A 27,811-nucleotide genomic window follows, 5' to 3' on the forward strand; every position below is an offset into this window, starting at 1 on the left:
ACTCAAGAAACCAACCCTAATGAAACAAGATATTTTAATTGCCTAAAAAAAAAAACCCAAAATACCATCATAAACAGATCAGTAAACTCAGGACCAGCAGTTGGCATAATGGCTATGTCGCTGGACTCCCATGTAGTCAACCACGGTTCAAGTCCCGGACCTGGTGGCTTGAACTCACACTGGGTGCGTGTGCGTGCATGCCCAAGATCCCAAGAGGAGAATGGAGGAGAAGGGATTGTGGCGTGGTCATCCCCCCTGGGGGAGGAGGGTGGATTTCTTGCTTTCTGTCTCTATCTGTCTTTCTGGCAAGTGCACGCACCCTTTAGCAAAAGCCTCTCCAAAAAAAAAAAAAAATCAATAAACTAAAAAGAACAATGCATGAAGAAAGTTATAATTTTTAAAATGAGATATAAAATTCAAAAGAGAATCAAACAGACATCTTGGAGCAGAAGAATGTAACTTAACTAAAATCTCAATAAAATGTTTTATCATCAGACTAGAACAAGCAGAAAAAATAATTAGTGAATTTAAACGTAGGTCATTTGACATTATCCAGTCAGCGATGGGGAAAAAAAAAGATTAGAGTTAGCTAAAGGGATTTCTACAATATCACCTAGTAGACTAATATATACATTACCAGAGTCATAGAAGAAGAAGAGGAAAAAAAAAAAGATAGTTTATTGAAAGAAATAATGGTTAACTTCCCAAATCTGAGGAAACAAATGAACATCCAGATCCAGAAAGTCCAAAGATCCTCAAATGAGATGAAACCAAAGAAATCCACATTGAAACACATGATAAATCAAATTGCCAAAAGTCAAAAACAAAAACAGTTTTGAAAGTACAAAGGGAAAATAATGAATCATGAAGAAGAAACCCATGTTAAACTATCAACAGAGTTTTCAACCCAATCTTCTAAATCTCTGGGAATAAAATTATATATGCAAAGCACTGAAAAAAAAAAGGCAACTAAAAATATTCTACTTGACAAAACTGTTATTCTAAAATGAAGGGGGTTGCCTTTCAGGGATTTTGACCACCGAAGACCCTCTGCCCAGGCTTCACCCTCCTGCTCCTCGGTCTAGCCAGAAGCCAGGAAAAAACATGTAATCCAACAGATAAACTACCACAGAGGCACAAGAAATATGAGAAATGAAGAAAATATCTCTCCTCTAATTAAAAGAATAACTCCTCTTCCTCCACAAGGAATACAAGGGAACTCATGGAAATGTCAGATTAAGAATTTAAAATATTCATAGTGACAAAGCTAAAAGAGATGCAAGAAAATAGAGACAACAAACTCTAGAACATGTAGGAGAAAAGAGATACTGAGTTCCAGGAGGTGAGGAAGTTCTTGTATGATCTGAAAGAGGAGATACACATCATAAAAAAAGAATTGAATGGAATTGTTAGAGATGAAGGCTGTAATACAGGAAATCAAAACTTCCGTTGAAAGTATCAAAAGCAGATTAGACCATGTAGAAGATCAAATCTCAGATATAGATGACAGAACCTCTGACCTAAAATAATTCACCAAAAAGACTGAGAAGAGAACCAGGAAAAAAAAAAAAGAAAGAAAGAAAGAAAGAGAGAGAGAATAGCATATGAGTTATACTAGATACCATTAAACACCCAAACAGCCAGATCATCGATAACCCTGAAGGTAAAGAAACTAATAAGGGCATAGATAATCTATTCCATGAAATCTTGGAAGAAAACTTTCCAAACCTAGAAAGGCACTCAAATACCCAGACTCAAGAAATACAAAGGACCCCACATAGAATCAACCCAAGAAAATCCTCCCTGAGGAACATCATAGCCAAATTGACCAAAACCACAGAGACATGATACTAAAATTGGCAAGAGAGAAATGTCAAGTGACTTTCAAAGGATATCCCATAATGCTAATGTTGGACCTCTCATCAGAAACAATGCAAGCAAGGAAAGAATGGGAAAATATATTCAAAGTGTTAATTGAAAAACTATTTCAACTAAGAATACTATACCCAGCAAGATTATCCTCCGTAAAGGAAAAGACAAAAATATTCTCAGATAAACAAAATCTGAGGAATTTACCACCAAAACAGCTCTCCAAAAAGTGCTGACAGGAATGCTATACCAAAAAAACTAAAGCCGGACACACAGAAGAAACAACCGAAATAATGTCCAGCCTAATGGTAGGGACAAGTCCAGAGTTCAATGTTAACTTCCTGAGTTTAAATGAAAAGATCAGATCACAGTAACAATGCAAATTCAATAGAAGAGAAATTAATTATGTTGAGTCTGAACTAATAAAATAGAATGTTTTCTACTTTAGACTAAAACATTACTGATTTTCTTTAATGCTTTGATTTCCATATTTAAGGATTTTTGTCTTCTCTTGAACTATTGATAGATTCATGTGCCTACTATTTGAACTGAATCCTAACCTTTTTCCTGGCTTTAAGTTTGAAGCAAATTTCTCTTAACAAATTTTTTATTTTGATCTATTAAAAGTAAAATTTTGAAATTCAAAAATGCATTAAAAATATCTGTTAAAACATATTTAATGAGTGCAGTAAGCTATATAGTTCCAGCAATGTACAACTTTATAGTATGTTCACTTTACTCACTGAGATTTACAACTAAAGTCAGACATCCGTTTTTAAATATGTAAATATCAGCTGTGCTTGATATTGAAAGTCTTTAAATTAATTAAGATCTTTAGTGAACCAATAAAATGTGGAAAAAATGGCATGGAAAACAACTGTATATACCACAGACAGTGTGGGAAAAGGGAGGGAGGTGGCAGAGGGAGAGAGATAGGGAATCAAAGGGGGGGAAACAAAATATATAAGAAACAGAAATAGAAAATTATTTGATGATAACATGTATGGTAATATCCTTGGTTGAGCCAATATACAATGTATACTGGGTGGAAAATCTCATTTTGTATACTGTATCAATGCACAGTGAATGACTGCAAATAAATAAAAGATTAATTAATTAATTAATTAATTTAAAAATGAAGGGGGTCAGCCAGCAGACAGCATAATGGTTACACTACTGGATTTCCATATAGTCAACTGCGATTAGAGTCCCAGACCTGGTGGCTTAAAACACAACAGGCGCATGTGTGTGCATCCCCAACATCCTGAGAGAAGAATGGAATAGAAAGGATTGTGGTGTGGGCATCACCCCTAGACGGTGATTTTTTGCTTTCTGTCTGTCTGTTTTTTCTGGTGCACGCAAGCACCCTATAGCAAAAATCTCTCTAAAGAAGTTTTTTAAATGAAGGGAACCGCACTTCTAGATATTTATTCGAAAGAATTAAAATCAGAAGACATATTTATACTCTCATGTTCATTTTTGCACTATTTACAATAGCAAAAATGTAGAAACAACCAAATGCGTACTGACGGATGAATGGATTTTTTTAGATGTGGTATATACATATAATGGAATATTAGTCTTTAAAAAGAAGAAAATTCTTCTTTTTAGAGCATCCTCCCTTTTATTACAATATCCACAGGCACAGCACTAAAAGAATGAATATGCCAAAGTTTCAAAAGTTTTTGTGCTGTCTTTCACAAGCAGGCTTTTGAGTAAGCAGAACTCATTTTGACCTCATGGGTGTCCACACAGATGCACCTCTCCTGCAGTTTAAATCCATCCTTTTAAAGTACAGCTCTCTCTCCTACACTAGAGGACAATCAGAGGGTTGTGTCCAGGCAGCACTGAAAATACAGAACTGACAGGTTGAAATGCCGGGGACTCACAGAGCAGAAGAAAGCAGCTGCAGAAGGTGGTAAATGCAGAAAAGAGTCCATTCTCAGGTGTCTGCAGAGATGGCCTAAGAGTTCTGTGTGCCAACTGTAGTTTGTTTCATTTTATTTTCTATTCTTGCAATTCATTGGTGTAAAATTAAAAACTAGTGCTGTTTCATTTCCAAAATTAGCAGTTTCTAACTTAGCTGGTTTGAGAGCTTTGCTTTCCAAATTTTCCTTATTTTAAAGAAAATTTAAAATGTTAATGGGAACATTTAAATGTGAAGCCAAATTTCTGACTGAGATCAACCTATTGTTTAGCAATTTGGAACTTTTTCGTATGCATAGTGTTATGGAAGACTTCCTTCACTATTCTTAACCATATCAGTACTAAAGTGATTCATGATGCGTATGTTTATCTGTCTGTAGTGTACAAAAATGAGAGTGCCAGCAGGTGGCATGGTGGTTAAAGCACTGGACTCCTATGTGGCTGACCACGAATTAAGTCCCAGAGCTGGTGGCTTGAAAATCACACTGAGCACATGTGCTTGTGTGCCCAAAATCCCAGGATGAGAATGGACGAGAAGGAGTTGTGGCATGGCCATCCCCCCTGGGAGGTGACTTCCCACTTTCCTTCTCATTGTGTGTGTGTCTCTCTCTTTCTCTCTCTGGTGAGCACATGTGCCCTACAGCAAAAGCCTTAAAAAAAAAAAAATGAGGCTGATGCCTTTTATATATTAAAATGATCCTAAATAATTAGGAAGAATGATGTTCTTCCAGGTCACTAGTGTTTGCTGTTTCTTTTTTAACTTTATTGTCAGAGGATACATGTGCTTACTATAGAAAAAGAGAAGTATTAACCATCCCCCAGTGGGTCATGGTCATGCTGCGATCTCTTCTCCATTTCTTCATTCTGTTGAAATTTGGAGTACACATGCACCCAGACATTTGGGGGCGGGGGGCAAAGGGGTGCTGCCAGAGTCAGGATTTGAACTACCATGCACCATATGTGACATTTCTCAGTCATGTGGGATCCAACTCCCTTAACCACTAGACTACAGGGATAGCCTCTTGATTGTGATTTAAAGCTAAAAATACATTGTCATTTCTAAGAAATCATACTTCTCCCCACATTGATTTTTAATTTGCTATTAGCTTGATTTTTAATTTGCTATTAGCTTTGCAGAACTTAAATACTCACGTGAGATCAAATACATTTTTTTATTAACAAATTTAAGGTCTAGATGACTACACTTCAAAGTAGGATTTTGCCAGAATAATAACCTTGTTATAATAATGGTTGACAAGCACAGAAATTCTAAAGTGGAGCTATTTTGTTATAAATCAAACAGGTTGGATGACCTCTAATGCATGAGTTAATGCACATACAATTTAATTCACTTGGTTGTGCGACTGCTCAGAAGTAAAACTTGATTTTGTTTTTGTTTTTTGTTTGTTTGTTTGCTTCTAGGTTTTTCCCATAGGGCACATGCACTCACCAGAAACAGAGGGAAAGTGAGAAATTACCCCCAAGGGGAACGACCACGCCACAATCCCTTCACCATTCTCCTGGGAGTTTGAGCATGCACGCACATGCACTTGGTATGATTTTCAAGCTGCCATGTTCAGGACTCATACGTGGGGCTGGCCATGTGGGAGTCCAGTGCCTTAACCACCATGCCACCTGCTGGCCCAGGATTTTGGGTTTTGTGGTTGTTAGATTGTCTTTTTTAGTTTCTGAGTGTGTTTATGTGAACTTTTTGTTCAAGTAGCCCAGACTAACATATCTTAGAGGAAAGGATTTGGTATAAAGTTGAGGTTTTTATCTCAAGGACTTAATCTGTATTAACTCTAAAATATTTCTCAGGGTTAAACTGGGATGGGGGAGGTTATAAAAGAAAAATTTAAATATACTACATAAGTTTCTATCTCATAACATATACATAAATCTGGGGAATCAAAAGTTTAGATAAATACATTCATTTAGCAGAAATAAAGAAAAAATATCTTTGTGTTATTACAGCAAAAAAAATAATAAAAATGTGGTATATACCATATAATGAAATACTAGTCAATCTTTAAAAAGAAAGAAATTCTGCACGCCACATAGCCAACCACAGTTAAAGTACTGGCCCCAGCAGCTTGAAAAAAGATACCGAGTATGTGTACATGCATGTCTGTCAAGCCCGGGTTAGTGATTCAACAAAAAGTTATGCATGAGCCAGCAGCTGGCATCGTGGTTAAGGTACTGGAACGTACATGGCCAATGCAGTGACTTAGTGTCCAGGACTCCAACTGGGCATCACATGTGTGCAGCATACCCAGAATTCTGAGAGGAACATAAAGAAGAAGGGACTGGGAACCAGCAGTTAGCATAATGGCTATGTCGCTGGACTCCCACATAGTCGACCAAAGTTCGCGTCCTGGACCCGGTGGCTTAAAACTCACGCCGGGCGCGTGTGCGTGCGTGACCAAGATCCTGAGAGGAGAATGGAGGAGAAGGGATTGCGGCGTGGCCATCCCCCCTGGGGGGTGATTTCTCACTTTCTGTCTCTATGTCTCTGTCTGTCTGGCGAGCACACGCAATCTATAGCGAATAAAAACTCTCAAAAAAAAAGAAGAAGAAGAAGAAGAAGGGACTGTATCATAGCTATTCCCCCAGGTACGATTTCTCACTTCCCTACCATCTCTCTATGTCTCTCTCTAGAGAATATGTGCACTCTATGGCAAAAATTTTAATAAAATTTTTTAAACTTCCATTTTTAAAAAAAGTTCCGTGTTGTACTACCATATGATCCAGCAATTCTACTCCTAACTACATGACCAAAAGATCTAACAAGAAGCCTTCAAAGAAAAATTTGGACACAGATGTTCACAGAAACATTATTCATAGCAACCAAACAGTAGAAACTATCCAATGACAACCAGCTAATTGATGCACAAACAAAATATGGTATATCCATACGAAGAAGTATTATACAACCTTAAAAAATATGAAGTATCAATACCTGCCATGAGGTGGATGAACCTTGAACAAATTATGAAAGGATAAACTAAAGAATCTAAACACCAAAGGCCACATATCCTCTCATTCCATTATTTAAAATGTCTACAACAGGAAAATCCATAGGAAGAGAAGACAGATCAGTATTCAGCTAGAGGTAGGGGTGGAAAGATTTAGAAAGTAACTGCTTAACAGGTCCTGGGTTTCTTTCAGGGTGATGTGAATGTTCTGGAATTATATGGTGATGATGGTTCCACAACACTGTGAATGTACTCAAAGCCACTGACTGGGGCACTGTAAAATGGTGAAGATGCTTCATTTCTTTCAGTAAAAAATTCAATTGTGGCTTTTCAAAAAAAGAGTAAAGAAAGAAGCAGCCAAGAATTCAACTCAAGAAATATGTATATAAAAATGTGTACCTTGTGAAAAGTAACATTTATTTTAAAATATAATTAAAATGAAACTATTAAAATAAAACTGTATGCTTTTAAATGAAAAAGGCAGGCCTTCCTTATTAAATACTAATATCAGTCCTAAATAGGATGTCTACAAAAATATTTAGTCAACCACTTTATATAATAAAGTTTAGAATTTGAGAAGTTAAATGAGATGTATCAAGTTTAACAATTAATAAATATCAATAAAAACATATTTTTTTTGTGAGGTTTTTGCTATAGGGTACATGCACTCGCCAGAAAGAGAGAGACAGAAAGTGAGAAATCACCACCCCAGGGGGGATGGCCACACTGCAATCCCTTCTCCTTCATTCTCCTCTTGGAGTCTTGGGCATGCATACACACGCACCCGGTATGAGTTTAAGCCACCAGGTCTGGGACTCGAACTGCGACTGACTACATGGGAGTCCAGCAACATAGCTATTACACCAACTGCTGGACCCTGCTTTTCCTAAATATAAATGTGTTCAGTTTAAATTGTTTAATATATAAGAAAACAAATGATATATACATTATAGAGTTCTTTCTAATTGATTATTTTGTCAGAAGTAAATATTAAAATTCAATTCAGCAGGTAAAAGTTTTATTCCAATAAACTGGTAGACATCTTGAAAATACTCGTGTTAAAGAAATATTAAATATAAATAGTTATGCTATTTTACTGTATACAGTAAACTTTACTAAAGAGTTTGGATATAACCACACCTATTTTTACTATACCATGGAAGAGGTTGGACCCTCCTTCTGTATTCCTCTTTTTCCTCTAAGACAACAAAACACCAATGGAAAGTCTAAGGCAGCCAGAAACAAATCTATGAACTCTGGCATGAATCTGGCATAGAATCTCTGGGCCATGTCCTTATCATTCAATTATTCTCACCCTACTTCGCAGAAAAGAGAATTAGCCCCAATTACTAACTAGCCTTTCCCCACTACAAGCTTAAAAAATAATTATTAATGTAAAAACCACTACATAAATAAAAATTTCAAAAGACAAAATTCAAAATAATTAACTATTAAATCTGAAGGAGAAAAACCATCATAAAGCACAAGTAAACCTGCAGTAGTTATAGGGCAGTTGTGCAGATATTTTTCTTCTCATATTGACACAAAAGCCAGAAGATGAACTGCAACTGAAGAACTGTATGATTTTAATCATTCTGTTGCAAACAGGCTTTATTACAACTAAACTACATGTTTTACATGCTTATAAGGAAAAGAGAAGACATAACATTTATATTTCATTACTGATAATGGTTTTTCCCTAATGCCGAAGTCCATTCCCCAAGTCAGCTGCTAACTTTTCTGTTTTCCTCTAGCTGAGAAAATGAACTAACAATAGATTACTCTCCTCTTGGAGTCTTGGGCATGCATACACACGCACCCGGTATGAGTTTAAGCCACCAGGTCTGGGACTCGAACTGCGACTGACTACATGGGAGTCCAGCAACATAGCTATTACACCAACTGCTGGACCCTGCTTTTCCTAAATATAAATGTGTTCAGTTTAAATTGTTTAATATATAAGAAAACAAATGATATATACATTATAGAGTTCTTTCTAATTGATTATTTTGTCAGAAGTAAATATTAAAATTCAATTCAGCAGGTAAAAGTTTTATTCCAATAAACTGGTAGACATCTTGAAAATACTCGTGTTAAAGAAATATTAAATATAAATAGTTATGCTATTTTACTGTATACAGTAAACTTTACTAAAGAGTTTGGATATAACCACACCTATTTTTACTATACCATGGAAGAGGTTGGACCCTCCTTCTGTATTCCTCTTTTTCCTCTAAGACAACAAAACACCAATGGAAAGTCTAAGGCAGCCAGAAACAAATCTATGAACTCTGGCATGAATCTGGCATAGAATCTCTGGGCCATGTCCTTATCATTCAATTATTCTCACCCTACTTCGCAGAAAAGAGAATTAGCCCCAATTACTAACTAGCCTTTCCCCACTACAAGCTTAAAAAATAATTATTAATGTAAAAACCACTACATAAATAAAAATTTCAAAAGACAAAATTCAAAATAATTAACTATTAAATCTGAAGGAGAAAAACCATCATAAAGCACAAGTAAACCTGCAGTAGTTATAGGGCAGTTGTGCAGATATTTTTCTTCTCATATTGACACAAAAGCCAGAAGATGAACTGCAACTGAAGAACTGTATGATTTTAATCATTCTGTTGCAAACAGGCTTTATTACAACTAAACTACATGTTTTACATGCTTATAAGGAAAAGAGAAGACATAACATTTATATTTCATTACTGATAATGGTTTTTCCCTAATGCCGAAGTCCATTCCCCAAGTCAGCTGCTAACTTTTCTGTTTTCCTCTAGCTGAGAAAATGAACTAACAATAGATTACAAAGTCAGCAAAGCTGTAGAAAAGGATATGTCACATATATGACATAATTTGTTTTTCTATCAAAAATTTCACCAAGTATAAAAAAATAATCTAGCCAAGTTTCTTTTTGTGGAAATCTAAATTTCCAATTTGCAGCAAATAGGAATTTCACATGACAATATTTAAACTATTCTGGCTGGCTAAATTTTTAAAAAGGGGATGGGGAGGAAGCTGTAGTTTCAGACTTAAAAGACACTCATAATACTAGGGTTTTTTAAAAAATGCTTTTGAGATTGCAGTACAGTGAGCGCCAAAGAGACAGTGCCAGGGCAAGTGAGAGCGGGATGGGCACTGGGCGACTCCGTGCCTCACAGAGGAAAGATAATGAAACTTGGGCAAAGGAGATCCTAAGAAGCCGAGAGGCAAAATGTCAGCGTACGTATTCTTTGTGCAAACTTGCCAGGAGGAGCACAAGAAGAAGCACCCAGATGCTTCAGTCAACTTCTCAGTTTTCTAAGAAGTGCTCATAGAGGTGGAAGACCATGTCTGCTAAAGAGAAAGTAAAGTTTGAAGATATGGCAAAGGTGGACAAGGCCCGTTATGAAAGAGAAATGAAAACCTATATCCCTCCTCCCAAAGCAAAAACAAAAAAGAAATTCAAGAATCCCAATGCACCCAAGAGGCCTCCTTCAGCCTTTTTCTTGTTCTGTTCTGAATATCGCCCCAAAATTAAAGAACATCCTGGGCTATCCATTGGTGATGTTGCAAAGAAACTGGGAGAGATGTGGAATAGGCACTGCCGCAGATGGTAAACAGCCTTATGAAAAGAAGGGTGATAAGCTGAAGGAAAAATACAAAAACGATATTGCTGCACACCAAGCTAAAGGAAAGCCTGATAACAGCCAAAAAGAGAGTTGTCAAGGCTGAAAAGAGCAAGAAAAAAGAGGAAGAAGAGGAAATGAGGAAAATGAAGATGAGGAAGATTAAGATGAAGAAGATGATGATGAATAAGTTGGTTCTAGTGCAGTTTTTTTCCTTGTCTATAAAATATTTAATCTCCCTGTAAACAACTCCCTCCTTTTGATGAAAAAAATTAAAATGTAAGGCTGGGTAAGATTTATTTAAAAAAAAAATGCTTTTGAGGGGCCAGCAGGTGCCGTAGTGGTAAGGGAGCTGGACTCCCATGCAGCTGAATGTGGTTCAAGTCCCAGACACAGTGACTTGAAACACACTGGGCATGTGTGTGCGCATGTCCAAAATCCTGAGAGGAGAACAGAAGAGAAGGGATTATGGCATGGCCATTCCCTCTGGAAGGGTGATTTTTCACTTTCTCTCTGGAGAGCATACATTCTCTATAACAAAAATCCCTCTGTTACAAAAAAATATGCTTTTGGTAATACAAAATAATGCTAGTCACTTTCGAGATGTAAAATATAGAAGGACACAGGGTTTACAAAATGTTAAAATGTATTATATAAGAGTTTGTGGGGATCAGCAGGTGGCATAGTGGTTAAGGAGCTGGACATTCCCACATGGCCAACCACGGTTCAAGTCCCAGACTTGATGATTTGCTTCCTCACTTTCTCTCTCTTTCTCTCTCTCTCTCTTTGTCTCTCTCTGGTCAAATTAAAATAAAATGAATGAATAAATAAAATTAAATAGATAATTCTTAAAAAAATAAATTAAATAAATAAAATTAAATTTGTAACCAGAAGTTGGTGTAATGGCTATGTCGCTGGACTCCCATGTAGTCAACCATGGTTCAAATCCCAGACCCAGTGGCTTAAACTCATGCCAGGCATTTGCACATGTGTGCCCAAGATCCCAAGAGGAGAATGGAGGAAAAAGGATTGCAGTGTGGCCATACCCCCTCAGGGGTGATTTCTCGCTTTCTGTCTCTGTCTCTCTCTGTCTTTCTGACGAGTGCGCGTGCCCTAAAGCAAACACTTCTCCAATAAATAAATAAATAGTAAAATTAAATTTAAAAATATTAGTTTGCAGGACCAGCAGGTTGCTTGGTGATTAAGGCGCTGGATACTCCCACATGGTTGACCACACAGTTTGAGTCCTGGACCTGGAGGCTTTCTCTCTCTCTCTCCCTCTCTCTCTCTCTCTCGCTCATCAAATTTAAATAAAATGAATGAATAAATAAGTTTTTTTTAAGAATTAGTTTGCTATTATTTACTAACTCCTTACAAAGATTCATTTTAGGGTATCTTAAATAATTTGTGAAACTATACTTACAATAAATTCGATTTACAAAATTGTTCTAAACATGATTCATTCATAAACTGCATATGCCTTAAAAGTACTAGACGCTGGAGGCCAGCAGGTGGCATGGTAGTTAAGGTGTTGGACTACTGCATGGCTTACCGTGGTTTGAGTCCTGGACCTGATGGCTTGAAAACCACAGTGGGAGCATGTGCATGGGTGCCCAAAATCCCAAGAGGAGGATGGAGGAGAAGAGACTGTAGCATGGCCATCTGACCTGGGGGGGAGGGATTTCTCACTTTCTCTCTTATTCTCTCTCTCTACTGAGTGCACATACCCTCTGGCAAAACCCTAAAATAAATAAAAAGTATTAGATGCTTGCATTTCCAATAAATTATCTTTTGGAAAATTACAAAAACACATAAATAACATTTTTCTATTTCTAAATATTGAATTAACAAATGTATCTTTGAATGTGGACTGTCATAAAATATATAGTTTAATATATTATATTTTTACTAAAATAATACCTTTATTATACTGCTCATCACTACAATGATAAGTTTATCATGTCAGAACTAATCAATGTCAGGGTTTATCACAAAAAAGTAATCAAATTTGAAAATAATAGAATATTATTTAATATATTCAATTTTTACTTTAAAAAGATATTCTTAGAAGTTACAGGTAAAGTTTCAATTTTAATAAAATTATTGCCTAGTTGAGGTATATGACTACTGCCAAATAAAATACATTATGCCTCTATCACTCAAAGACAGTTGTTTTAAAAGTGGCTAGAGATCAAAGAGTGTCATCAAATATTTTATCATTACAAGAGATGTAGAATCTTTTTTTTTTTTTTTTTTTTTTTGGTGAGTTTTTATGCTATAGGGCGCATGCGCTCGCCAGAAAGACAGAGAGAGACAGAGAGACAGAAAGCAAGAAATCACCCTCCAGGGGGGATGGCCACGCCGCAATCCCTTCCTCTCGGGATCTTGGGCACACACGCACACGCGCCCAGAGTGAGTTTAAGTCACCGGGTCCAGGACTCGAACTGCGGTCGGCTACATGGGAGTACAACAACATAGCCATTATGCTAACTGCTGGTCCCAAGAGATGTAGAATCTTCAGATAATGCAAGTGAAATTATACCAGTTTGGGAAAACCAGTTTTCATAATATTATCAGTATAAAAAATGAATTCTGAAAAAAGTATTCAATATAGCATTATATAACACAAATTTTTAGTCATCTGCAAAGTATCTTTTTGTTAAATTATTTTAAAAGAAACTTATAAAATGAATTAAATTACTTTGTAATTAAGAAGAATAATGACTAGGGACAGTATCATAATGCAAACTGAACAATACCAAAGAAAATGACAATACCTTATGAAGCATATTTTCTACTGTCCTCATGTGATTAGCAACACATTCTTTGTCTCTAGAAAATATAAAGGAAAGATTAGGTGTTAGTAAACCACAAGCTGTACTACAACTATTATAAATATTACTAATAGTATAAATGACTCTTATGGAAAAACAGAAGTTATCTGTTACTGTTCTTTTTTCCTTTTTTTTTTTTTTTTTTTTTTTGCTGTATGGTGCATGTACTCACCAGAGAGAGACAGAGAATGGGAAAGTGAGAAATAACACCTCCACCCCAGGAGTGATGGCCATAACACAATCCCTTCTCTTCTCAGGATTCTGGGCATGCATGTACACAAGCCTGGTGCGATTTTCAAGCCAGCAGGTCTGGGATATGAACCACAGTCAGCCACATGGGAACCCAGCACATTAACCACCCCGCCATCTGCTGGCCTCCACCGTTCTTAAAGTGTAAAACCTGATCATATTCATTAATATGTGGTACTTCAAAAAGTCTGTGAAAGAATAGAATTAAAGTATGAGTTTATTCTGGTGCAAAAAAGTTTTTATAATCTGCATTTTCCTTGAGCTTTCTTAAGACCCCCTTGTATATTTCCACATTTAATTGCTATTCTTGAGTATGTTTCTCTGTCATATATTGGGGAGGATTTGAGGAAGATATAAAGTCAAAAAATTAAAAAGGGAGATAGCTAAAAGAAGTTATGATTGCATTACTAGTAATAAAAAATGTGTCAGAAAAGGTAAAATTCTATTTTGCATAAAATCTTAGTATTGGGGATATATTACAAATGACTATACTGTGAAAAATAATATTTTATTTCCTATATACATGATCTTTTTGTGCTATACTAGTTACATAAAAACCCTCTATGACCTGATTAGGGGTATGCCATTAGTAGCTTCTTCTTCAGTCTTCTATATTAAATTTAGCCTTCATAGTGAAACAAAACACTTGAATGAAAACACTGAAGGCAAAAATTTAATGGTAAATTATACAATGAAACCTATTCGCACTCTAAATTTCAAATCAACTTTCTTTGGTTTTATAAGAACATACATCCATGGTCAAGATCATAGACGTGTCAAATCCCTGATTTATAGCAATGTTTTGAAAATACAATATAAATCTGGAGGTTTTATAGTCCTGTTTTCATTCTTCTCAAAATTTTCTCAGGCTATTAGACTTCTTGGAAATTATCTAAGCCAAGCCTCTTGCTTACCATGAGGAAGTTGAAACTGTACAATAACAACAAAAACTAACTTAGTCAACTTATATTTTTTAAAATGACAATTACATGTACCCAACAGTGCAATGTTCACAGTTGTTTTTAAAAAATTATCGGTAGACAGTCAAAAGTGCCAATATTTAGGACCTGTGCCATCTTTTCACTATATTTGAGCAATGTCACAAGCCCAGTGGCAAAGATTATGGATATCCTAAGATTACGGAGGCTTTATTCTGTAATTTACAGACTACATTCTATAGTTTATAGGTTACATTCATATTTCATGATATTTTATGCTTAATAAGAATTTTTTCCCCAAAATTTAATATATATATTTTTTTCAAATATAGGAATTCACAAAAAAGTTTTTATAATCTGCATTTTCCTTGAGCTTTCTTAAGACCCCCTTGTATATTTCCACATTTAATTGCTATTCTTGAGTATGTTTCTCTGTCATATATTGGGGAGGATTTGAGGAAGATATAAAGTCAAAAAATTAAAAAGGGAGATAGCTAAAAGAAGTTATGATTGCATTACTAGTAATAAAAAATGTGTCAGAAAAGGTAAAATTCTATTTTGCATAAAATCTTAGTATTGGGGATATATTACAAATGACTATACTGTGAAAAATAATATTTTATTTCCTATATACATGATCTTTTTGTACTATACTAGTTACATAAAAACCCTCTATGACCTGATTAGGGGTATGCCATTAGTAGCTTCTTCTTCAGTCTTCTATATTAAATTTAGCCTTCATAGTGAAACAAAACACTTGAATGAAAACACTGAAGGCAAAAATTTAATGGTAAATTATACAATGAAACCTATTCGCACTCTAAATTTCAAATCAACTTTCTTTGGTTTTATAAGAACATACATCCATGGTCAAGATCATAGACGTGTCAAATCCCTGATTTATAGCAATGTTTTGAAAATACAATATAAATCTGGAGGTTTTATAGTCCTGTTTTCATTCTTCTCAAAATTTTCTCAGGCTATTAGACTTCTTGGAAATTATCTAAGCCAAGCCTCTTGCTTACCATGAGGAAGTTGAAACTGTACAATAACAACAAAAACTAACTTAGTCAACTTATATTTTTTAAAATGACAATTACATGTACCCAACAGTGCAATGTTCACAGTTGTTTTTAAAAAATTATCGGTAGACAGTCAAAAGTGCCAATATTTAGGACCTGTGCCATCTTTTCACTATATTTGAGCAATGTCACAAGCCCAGTGGCAAAGATTATGGATATCCTAAGATTACGGAGGCTTTATTCTGTAATTTACAGACTACATTCTATAGTTTATAGGTTACATTCATATTTCATGATATTTTATGCTTAATAAGAATTTTTTCCCCAAAATTTAATATATATATTTTTTTCAAATATAGGAATTCAGAATTCTGTACTTAGAAAACATTGAGCTTATTAAAATTAATTTTTTAAATCCTTAAATAGATTTTTCTTAAGCCATGCTATTATACAAAGGACTGTCTTAAAGTAGTCCATGAAATTCAAGGAACAAATAGAAATGCCCAAAAGAACTGTTCGATTTGAATTTCACAGCATATGCCAACCTGATTACCTGGTAAAAAGGAAAAACATTCTCATCACAGTTACATACTAATTCATTTTGAAATGTATAATTTTCCTCTTTAATATATTAGAATATACAGCTATAAAATTAAATGAATTTCCCATGATTAAAATGTTTTTATCACTTTTTAAAAAATACTAGGATACACATGTTGACTGTACACTAACATTTCTTTATGGAAATAGTACTACTTGTAATCTTAGTATATATTACATATAGGGCAATATTTGGGGGGGGTCATTGGAGCCGAAGAGGATGTGTGACAGGAAATACAATACAAAACTTTTCATTAAATACATCTTATGCTTCACACTAATGAAAATATGGTTCAAGTATATAATACTGCTACAGAGCCCAAAACACATAATTAGAGGTTATATAGAAGCTTATACCTTTCTGAGGTTTCTCAATAAAATATACATTTAGTATGTTGAGTTAAAAGTTTTCTTTTTTGAGGATATATCAGAGAATTTCAAAGAAAGACAGCTGTACTTTTGTTTTCTAACACTGTATTATCCAGGGCTAAAACCCGGAGCATGAAAGTAAGAATTGATCTTTTGTCTGTTTTAAGTGATCTCCCCAAGGTCCAAATGCTCACTTGGCTGCCATGCGGAGGGCACTCTCTGCATCGTGGATGTTCTCCTCCAGTCGACGCTTGTCCTGCTCCAGCTGGGTGAGATGTCTATTGAGCTGACGCAGAGATTGATCTTTTCTTCTCAGCTCCATCTTTGCCTCGGAGAGACTCTGCAAGCAGACAGAAAACAGAGTTACTTGTCAGTCCTGATAATTAACTTCAATTTATGCCATAGGCTATTAAACAAAGAAGAATACAGACTGACTGAGAAGTAGACTTGGGTCATTACACATCAAGGTTTAACAAATTTTCAGCAAAATTTCTACATACTTACTATTACTAATAAGAAATGAGAGAACTGATAAGATTTTGGAAAAATTTTATTAGAAATATGATTCTATTTCATTTTTTTAAAATACAAGGCAAATAAATTATATTCTTACTAAAAGTAGCATTATTAAAATGTCAGGTTGTATTTTATCGTAATGATAAAAAAATATTCAGGAAGAAAGCATGTGAAATTTAAAGTCTATTATCTCTGAAGAGAAGTAGAGTTAAAGAATCATATGCCAAGTGTATGTGTGATACTTACAAGAGAATGGTTAATTCAAGATTAAAAAGTACCATTACTTTCTTTATAAAAATACCTGTAATAGTTAGGTTGCTATAAAATGTTTCAGTGGACAAACTAACTAGACCCCGAAAATAAAATGCACTTGCTTCCCAGTAAATAATACTCATGTAAAGGATAGTAACACAAACGAGATCAACATATTTCAACTAGAAGAGAAAGTTATGAATAATATTTGTGTTCAGATTCTTCCCATAAATAGCTTCTAGTTGTAAAACTATAAAATTTGTTGATTGACATTTGCTACTTGTTTTAATCTAAAATATTCACTTTAACACAAAAATTTAAAGATGTAATCATGCAACTTTATTTTGAAAGTTTAGAGCATAAAGACTTAGATTTAGAAACACAATTTATAAAATATTTTTTATATCTTATTTGAAATTATAGCATGTAAAATAATAAAGGGATCAGAATATCTTTTAGCTCCACAAATCTGCTCATTCCTTTGCCCATAATACTTCTAGAATATGCTTATCAAATAGTTTTTCCAATAAATCTGTTGGACAGTGAGTTACATAATTGACTATATATATATATATTATTACAAAGGGTATTTAAACAATTCATAGAAATACATATTATGAAAAAATTCATGTATTTCAAATTTTTTAAACCAAAATAAATTTGTACTGTATTGCATTTTCCATTATTTTTTTGAAGTCTCCTCTTATTTTTTCTTCTTGCTCAGGATTTAGCTACACATTGGTATCCACAATATTGTTTAAAAAATTCCATAAAGAATAAACAAAATGCTATGATTTCATTTCAAAATTTTTCTAACAGTATTGTTTTAATGCACTCATTATGGGTAACATAAAAATCTCAATCCGCCTCCACGGAGTTAAAACAATTAATTCACTCTAAATGCTGATGAAACTGAAAGTAGTCATCAGTCATACCAGCTATTTTAAAACATTCAAAGTTTTAAAATTCAGTAGCTCACTTTTCAAACAGTCAAGTTGCTGACAGACAAATAAGCGTCAAAAAATTAAAAATAAGTAAATTGTGATGACTAACTAGATACAGTATTTTATTTTAAATCTTTAGTGTGAACAGATCTTCAAGGACAACCCACCAGAAAAATACTCATTGATTCAAACCAACTTTTAAAAATGATGAAGAGGGGCCAGCATGTGACGTGGTGGTTAAGGACGCTGGACTCTTACTTGGCCAACAGCAGTTCAGGAAATACAGTCCCGGACTAGGCGGCTTGCTTTCTCACTTTCTCTCTCTCTCTCTCTCTCACTCTCGCTCTCGCTCTCTCTCTCTCTCTCTCACACACACACACACACTGTCCCTCTCTAGTCAAATTAAAATAGATAAATAAAGTTAAAATAAAATAATTCTTTTTAAAAAATGACAAAGAATACATTTTTAAATCCACACTAAACCTACTTATTTTTTTGCCAATGTCAAGACAGTTAAAGGCACTGAAGTCTCACGAGATTTTTTTTATTTATTTAAAAAAATAAACCCATTTGAGTCCTTTTAAAGTCAGTGTTTCTGACACCTTTAAGGCAATTAAAAAATGCTATTTTCCAGAGATGAAGATAAAGCTACCACCAGTTATACATAAAGCTTGAATTCTTCTTTCAACAGAAATAATAAATTTGTGCCAATCCATTCTTCTCTTGCTCAGTAATACTTTTAGCTAGAGATGCATATTTGTGAGGGGACTAACCAGGATTCTATACATTATTTCCAGCCTTGTCTAGAACGAAGCTTGCTTGCACAATCTGAGAGAACCCATGACCTTGGAATCATTATAAAGCCACACTTGACTTTTCAGCAGTCCTATGATATACATTCAAAGAAATTATAACTATCAGTATTAGGATTTCTATTATATATCTAAATTGTGTTTCCATTCTTTCATTTTTCTTTCTCAGGAGCATTGACAGAAAACCACCAAATTCTTTTGAAGTTTGCACTGTTTCAATGGCATAGAAAAGGAGTAAGAAGTGATATAAATAATGTAAGTCATATATCCTTGAGTCTGAAAATGAAAAGGTAATATAAGTTTTTGAGGAGAAAAGTGGTCCGAGCAATCTACATACATCCATGGGTCCTAAGGCTGATAGGGATGTATACAAATCATCAAGACATGAAAAGTGATCCAAGAATATGTCTTCTCCCTATACGTTCCACACCCCGATGAAAATAAAACCTTTTAAAAAAAATCCTAACATTGTGCTTTAATTAAAGGAAAATGTATTTGTGTATATTGTGTGTGTATATATATATATATATATCACATTTATATACCTATAAACATACAAATATATGTAAAAATTTTAAGTGCAGCTTTTTTCTCTTGTTCAAATTGATCTAATTAAAATCCATGATAAACTTTATAGACTCTAATATTTCCAACCCAATGACTGAAACCAAGAGGACGTGCCTCGAGGCAGCAAGGCAACAATGATAAGCAGCAGGTTAGCCACTAATTTCTCAACCAGGGTAGATTGCGAAAGTGTGATGTTCTAAAGTGGTCCGAGCAATCTACATACATCCATGGGTCCTAAGGCTGATAGGGATGTATACAAATCATCAAGACATGAAAAGTGATCCAAGAATATGTCTTCTCCCTATACGTTCCACACCCCGATGAAAATAAAACCTTTTAAAAAAAATCCTAACATTGTGCTTTAATTAAAGGAAAATGTATTTGTGTATATTGTGTGTGTATATATATATATATATCACATTTATATACCTATAAACATACAAATATATGTAAAAATTTTAAGTGCAGCTTTTTTCTCTTGTTCAAATTGATCTAATTAAAATCCATGATAAACTTTATAGACTCTAATATTTCCAACCCAATGACTGAAACCAAGAGGACGTGCCTCGAGGCAGCAAGGCAACAATGATAAGCAGCAGGTTAGCCACTAATTTCTCAACCAGGGTAGATTGCGAAAGTGTGATGTTCTGATATCCAAGAAACTGTTCAGGAGAGAATAGGATAAATCAAGTTTAATAACTCTGCTCCTAATTGTTCCCCCAATGCTCAACTCTAATTACTTGGAGAACTCTCCTGACTGTCACCTGATATTAAGTTGTTGGAGGCTGAGCCTGGAACAGCGAGATAATCAATAAACATTTAGTGGGGAGAAGAATGAAGATCCTGTTAAGCAGTGGGAACCTGCAGCACCCAAAGCCCTTCTGCTCATGAGAAAACCTATGGGACAGCCATAGTGATTGCAAAGCAATAATCCAAAGCACTGTTTTTAGGCCTTGAGGCCTTTAGGCAACAGTACATTTGAGGAAAAAAGGTTAACACGGTCACCCTAATTACAGCCCACTTTCACATACTTCATATATAAGCGAAGACAAGCCAATTAGGTAGAAAGGAAGATAAGGGAAGTTTTATTTGTATACTAATTAAACCCCTGATGAAATTAAAGGAAAAACATACAGCTCTGTAATTGTGTCTGAGAAAGGTCACTTCAGGTTCAGTTATCAGAACAGCACAGCCTTGAGATATTTCACTTAATCCACAATACAGCCCTCATTTTGTACTCAGGTCTTAATATTTACCAAAAAAATAAATAAAAAATTTAAAAAATCAAAGCCTGATACCGAATTTATCTTTAAACAGTGTTGTGAACAATTTTAGCTGTTAGACAGTTAATTCTAAATATGATAACAAGAGTCTTAAAAAGGCAGAAAAATATTCCATCCATACAAGAACCAATGTCACAATATTATTTATCAAAGATTAGAGTTTTCATTTGAAACATAAAACATTTGAAAGCAAATTTTACAGCGATAGCCCAGCTGACTATATCCCAAAGCTGTTATGTAATATCTCTATTATATTTCTTTTAGATCATCATGTTATTGTTTACTTTCATGTATATCTCTCATAGTCCAGGGGAAAAAAAAAAGTCGATGCTCTCACTAAGCTACTCTTCTAAGAAAATGTTTACATCTGCTTGTTTTCCTAAAATGGTCCTGAAAAGCTATTTATTACTAATGAAAGCTGGCAGGAAAAGTAGGTATTCACAGGAGTGGTTAACTGCAGAAGAAACGGGACAGAATACATAGTAGATATGAATTTTAAATGAACCACATACTTCTTAAAAGTCTTTTTTCCTTATCTGTAGTTTCTGAAGTTTCCATAATAATCAGGTATTACCATTAAATAAAAACACAAATTACTTTAAAAGCAATACAAAATTTTATATGACTTAATAGTAATCATTTTATAAAAAATTAATTGTGAATATTTGAAATCCTATTACTTTGAAGTTATGAAAACATTTCATATGGTGAATTTTTTTTAAGTAACAGCTTTGTTGAGATATTCACATACTGCACAATTCACTCTTTCATAGTGTACAAGTGGGTTTTAGGATAATCAGAGTCATAACACTGTCACCGGTTAAGGTCTTTTGAGTAAAGTCCTTTTACAAAAAAAAAGCTTATCGAAACAACATGGCTATCTAAATATAACATGCATCATGTTTTGGCAATTATAATTTAAAATTACACAGATGTATGAAGCTTATCATTTTGTTTTATAATAGTTTTAAAAATAAATTTAAAATGAATTCCCTGAATCAGAATATTTGATTAATAAATATGGGTTAGTACAAAAGTTAAAGTTATCTGAAAGGATGTGCCCATTTCCGTGTGTCATGGAAAGAATCACCCACATATTTTTCTCTCTTAAGGGCACTCTCTCTTAAGGGCACAGCTTTGTAGTGCTTTAGACCATTAGGCTGCTAGGAAGACGGAGCCCCAGGAGATAGCACTTTTATAGATTTTCCTTTGTCTAATGGGAAATATCTATGGATCCACATTCCTACAGACTAAAAGCTAATGGCTTATTCAATTTGGTACAAAAAGTTAGTCATACAAAATGAAAAGCTAGACAACACAAGTGTTATAAAGAACCAAGTTACATTTCCTAATCATTGGAAAATATATCTACAACTTTAAAAAAAAAATAAATTTAGTGCTATCTGACTTGAATTTTGAATATACATTCTTAGATTGTGGTAAATTAGGTAAAACATCTCAGTGCATTAGTATTAACACTGAAAGAGGAACTAAATGATATCTTCAGCCCTACTGTTACAAGGTAGCAATTTAAAAATTACATTAATTAAAAGAATCAACTGAGTGGTAGCTGTGTAGATCAAAATGTGCAGGTTGTCGGAGAAACTAAAAGGTTAAAATGACACAACCACCAAATTTGCAATAAGAGCTGGATAAGCAAGTTAGAGAAAAAAAAATAGAAAAAGCATTTTATAATAAAGTTAAAAATCTGTGAGCTAAGCAATTATGTAATTCTTAGCAGACATGCAGTAGTACAAGATATTGGAAGGTGGTATGATAATATATAAATTTCAAGCTTGGTATCCTTTATTTCAAATGAAGGATTTGCATAAAAAGTTATGCAATTTTAAGTGCTCCTATTTGGGGATATCATCTTTTATTGTTTCCTATTAATAATTCTGTACAGTAAAGTGACCTATTTATTAACTGAAACTGAAGATCAAAATCTTTGTCACTTTAGGGGTTGAATGAATGGATGTCCTATTTAGAACATACCTTTCTAGTAAAACAACACACATGAAAGTACCCTATAAACTATAAATGCTACATAAACTTAAAAGCCACAAATAATACAATAATGACACTTCTGTGTGTAGTAAAATTACACAGTATTTATTTTATTTTATTTTATTTTATTTTATTTTATTTTATTTTATTTTGTCTTTTTGCTATAGGGAGCGTGTACTTGCTGGAGAGAGACATAGGGGCAAGAGGTAGGGTGAGAAATCACTTGCTCTCTCCAAGGGGATGGCCTTGCCAGAATCCCTTCTATTTTCCTCTCAGAATTTTGAGCACTCACGCACACATTCCAGGCATGTTTTTCAAGCTGTCCAGTTTGGGACTGAAACTACAGAAGCCATGTGGGAGCCAGCTGCCTTATCCACCACACCACCAGCTGGCCCTCCGTAGACTTCTTTATCCCCATATAAATGTGACAATGTATGAATCTCTATATTTTTTCTATCTTACTATTAATACAGATATACACATACATCCATACAGAAATATATACAATTTTTAAAAATAAGTCTTTTTCACACTTGAAAAAGATAAAAAGAAAATAACAAACTACAAAGTAAGTTACTTTTTAAAAAAGATTTTTTCCATAGTACACGTGCAATCACCAGAGTGAGACAGAGACAAAATGAGAGAGGGAAGGTGAGAAAGCACCCCCCACCCCCAAGGGATATGGCCACACCACAAATCCCTTCTCCATTCTCCTCTTGGGACTTTTTTTGTTTATTTGTTTTTTAAAAACTTATTTATTGCCACTTTTTATTATTATTTTTTAATTTGATCAGACAGAAAGAGAGAGAAAGGGAAGGCGAGAAAGCAAGCCACACAGGCAGGGGACTCGAACCCCAGTGGGCCATGTGGGAATCCAGCATCTTTAGCCACCAGGCCACCTGCTGGCCCCTCCTCTTGGGACTTTTTCAAGCCACCATGTCTGGGACTCGAATTGTAATTGGCCATGTAGGAGTTCAGTACCTTAACTACCATACCACCTGCTGTCTCCTAAAATAAATTGCTAAATAGGCCATATAGTTGATGATTATCAGAAAATGGAACAAAGGAGCAATGAAAATTCACCTTTAAAATTTCAAAGTATGCCATAAGACTTTGCTGTATAATGCCGTATGATTATTGGTAGCATATTCTCAGATAATCCTTTGAAAACGAACTCCTAAATTCTGTCAATAAAAAGGAAAAAGCTAATCCTTCCCAGTAAACTAACTGAAAGCAATCAATAGCAAAATATAATGGAAGAAAAGGAACCTCATGAAAGTATTCAAAATATATTGAATGTTGCTTGTTATAAGCCTCACGTATATACCACAAAACTCTTCCTGGTAGACTAAAAGTGCCAGGTAAAGTAGGAGCGAAATAGTTAAAGCACCTTTTAAATGATAGGAAGGATAGTAAAGAGAATGGTGAAAGCCTTCTCAGCAAGAATATATACCCCGAAAAGTACAAGACAGACAAATGGTAGCTAGATTTATTGTGACACGTGGAACGTAAGCAGTAATGTGGCAGTAATGTTTTCTCAGAGTATAAAGCAAACTGCATTTGGCCACATTGAGGAGACAGAAACAATCTACAGGTGACAGCCACACTGATGCTGCTATAATAAAATCAGCCCTCATATGACCTCTACATTCTCTTGGCAAACACCTAAGAAATAGTATGTAAGGGGATCAAGTACACACCGGTTCTTCTGCTGAACTTTATCAGCTACAGACTACTCAGCAGTTTCAAAAACTTCACATAGTTGATAATCCTAACAATGTGAAATCCAAAAAGTTGCTGAATTCCCTGGCAATATTTTAAACGAGTCAAGTTATGAATTAGGTTATAGAAAACCATGATTTAGAATTTAAATGCTGTTTTAAAATCATTTGAGAATTATCTAAAACAACGGTCTAAGAAGAATTTTTTTAAATATTAATAATTTATAAAGGGCTTCATATAGTTGGATTCTTGACATTTAAATAAAGAGAAATTGTTGTTGAAAGAATCTCTCAATGTCAAGAAATCTTTTGGTGATACAGTTAAATAATAGTGTAAGCCTATTAATAATTAAAATAGCTTCACATTAATAATTTCATTGTACTACAGAATTTAAATGACCATTATTTAAGTTGAATATGCTATATATGAACTAATTTTAATAAAAGTAAATCAAATTCGACCTGAGTAAAGGCTGATTGTTTAAGAGAATATAAAGATCAAATTTAAATTTGGAAAAATAAACTTAGACTATTTTTAACTTAAGTATGAATATGACAAAGTTCTAGTTTTTTCTTAAAAGACTGTTCATTGGCCCAGTGGGTGACATAGAAATTAAGGCAGCAGGATTCAAGTGAGCCGACTTTGAGGTTTCAGTACCAGACCTAGCAGTTTGCAAACCACACTGGAAGGGGAGCATGGAAGAGAGGGGATTACAGTGTGGCCATTCCCCTGAGGGGCGGGGAATTTTTCCTCTCTCTCAGTCTCTGTCTCTCTCAGGTGAGCACAAGCACCTATTCACTGGATAATTTTTTTTCTTTTTTTTTTGGAGAGGTTTTCACTATAGGGCTCGTGCGCTTGCCAGACAGACAGAGAGAGACATAGAGACAGAAAGCGAGAAATCTCCCCCCGCAATCCCTGCTCCTCCATTCTCCTCTCGGGATCTTGGGCACACACGCACACGCGCCCGGCGTGAGTTTTAAGCCACCAGGTCCAGGATGCGAACCGTGGTCGACTACGTGGAAGTCCAGCAACATAGCCATTACGCTAACTGCTGGTTCTCTTCACTGGATAAATTTTTGTACATTAAGTATTTTATGCCTGATTTCTTCTTTAATTTTAGAGGTATATTTTTTTTGGAGAGGTTTTTGCTATAGGGCACATGCACTCGCCAGACAGAAAGAGAGAGACAAAAAGACAGAAGCGAGAACCCACAACCCCAGGGGGGATGGTCACACCGCAATCCCTTCTCCTCCATTCTCCTCTCGGGATCTTGGGCACACACACACACACATGCCCGTCATGAGTTTAAGCCACCAGGACTTGAACCGCGGTTGACTACATGGGAGTCCAGCGACATAGCCATTATGCTAACTGCTGGTCCCTTTAAAGACATATTTATAGGAGGAAAAAATCTGAACAGTAAATACTTTCAGTATCATCTCCATTCCACCTTCATGGGAAGCCATTAGGCCTGCTTTTTGTACAATGCTTAGAAAATTACCTGTCTTATCGTAAGCATTCATTAAATGTTTGGAATTATAACTGCTATTTATCCCACAATTTGTGACAACTAAGTACCATTCTCACCATCACAGTCCAAGCACTTGACCATTATAGTAACTCATTTAATTCTTCATAATCCAGTGAGGTAGGCAGCACGATCATTCCTGTGTTACACGTGAGGAAACTAAGGATCAAGGAAGCAACTTGCTCAAAGTCAAATAACTAGTAAATGGACTTATGTCAAAATGTGAGCCTAAGTCTTATGAATATAAACCCTTCTTCTTTAACCGGTACCCACTGTATTAGTAACCATCTCTCCAGATTTTCCATAAAATCTGCTAATTGAGATATCCTCATGGAAATTTAAAACCAATATTTCATTTAGTTATCAAATTCTACAAAGTCTATAAGGCATTTCAATCTATGGCTTGAGTCCCAGACCTGGTGGCATGCTTCCTCTCTCTCTCTCTCTCTCTCTCTCTCTCTCTGGTGAGCACATGTGTTTTATAGCAAACTTAAAAATAATAAGAAGAAAATGGGACCAGCAGTTAGCATAATGGCTATGTCACTGGACTCCCATGTAGTTAACCGCAGTTCGCGTCCTGGACCTGGTGGCTTAAAACTCACGCTGGGCGCGTGTGTGTGCGTGCCCAAGATCCCGAGAGGAGAATGGAGGAGAAGGGATTGCGGCGTGGCCATCCCCCTTGGGGGGGTGATTTCTCGCTTTCTGTCTTTCTGTCTCTCTGTCTGTCTGGTGAGCGCATGCACCCTATAGCAAAAACCTCTCCCCAAAAAATAAATAAATAAATAAAAAATAAGAAGAAAGAAAGAAACAAAATTTAATCTTTTAAAAAAGAAATGAATGTACAATAAGAGCTTTAGTATTATTTTTTTAAAAAGTTACTTATTTAATTTTATTTAGATTATTATTCTTGAATTTGACCAGAGAGAGAGGGAAAGTGAGAAAGGAAGCCATCAGATCTGGGACTGAAACCGCGGTCAGCCATGTGGGAGTCCAGTGCCCCAACCACCATCCCACCTACTGTTTCCAGTATTGGTTTTTTTAAAGTTTATTTCTTTATATTTCAGTGAGTTGAGGGCAGGGGGGGAAGACAGAAGCAAATACTCCTATTAGGATCCCCATACTGCAATCCACCCATGCACCTAGCATGTACAGGGGGACCTTGGGACACGAACCTAGGACCGTTGCATATGGCTTCAGCAACTGAGTGTTATATTACTGTGAGGCCACCATGGCTAGCCAGAGCTTTAATATTATTATTTAATGATACACTTTCACCATCAAAAATATCTAAGAGTGTACAATTCAAGATCTCTTGTGTGAAAGTAGGATCACTGTCATCATTCATTAAATGTATTAGTAAAACAAAAAACACTTGCAAAATAAAGATGAATTATATAGCACTCCATTATACTGTAGAATTTTATGTAATTCAAGACACATTGGGCTGCTACTCTTTTTAAAACCTTTCAAAAGGCAATGGATTTCTCTGTGTCTCTATAAGCTGACAACAATCCCTATAGATCTTGAAATTTGGCTGCCTAGTCTAACACCAACACCATACTGTCACAACAGTACAACAAGGTATCAAGCTCTGTAATACAGCACCAGTAGCTACCTCTTCCTGTCAAGGAGATCTTAACTACTATGTTAAAAAAAAAAAAAAAAAAAAAACTTTGAGGCCAAGCAGATGGCATAACAGTTATGTTGCTGGACTCCCATATAGTTGATTGCGGTTCTAGTCCTGGACCCAGTGGCTTAAAACTGAAGTCAGATACATGTGC

The 27,811-nt window shown here is 35.0% G+C and overlaps 1 protein-coding gene across 2 annotated transcripts in view; it reads right to left on the bottom strand.

Moving 5' to 3' along the window:
• The window catches only part of CCDC171 (coiled-coil domain containing 171), a 351,100-nt gene that overhangs the window by 117,067 nt on the left and 206,222 nt on the right, over positions 1–27,811 (bottom strand). For both annotated transcript variants that reach the window (XM_006171185.3, XM_006171186.3), the window contains exons 22-23: positions 16,594–16,739; positions 13,165–13,219 (exon numbers count right to left, since the gene is read on the bottom strand). In XM_006171185.3, the coding sequence (XP_006171247.1) occupies positions 13,165–13,219; positions 16,594–16,739 (201 nt within the window). The remainder of the gene's footprint in view (positions 1–13,164; positions 13,220–16,593; positions 16,740–27,811) is intronic.

The sequence above is a fragment of the Tupaia chinensis genome, unplaced genomic scaffold, assembly GCF_000334495.1.
Source record: "Tupaia chinensis unplaced genomic scaffold, TupChi_1.0 Scaffold149424_1, whole genome shotgun sequence".
Classification (NCBI taxonomy): Eukaryota; Metazoa; Chordata; class Mammalia; order Scandentia; family Tupaiidae; genus Tupaia; species Tupaia belangeri.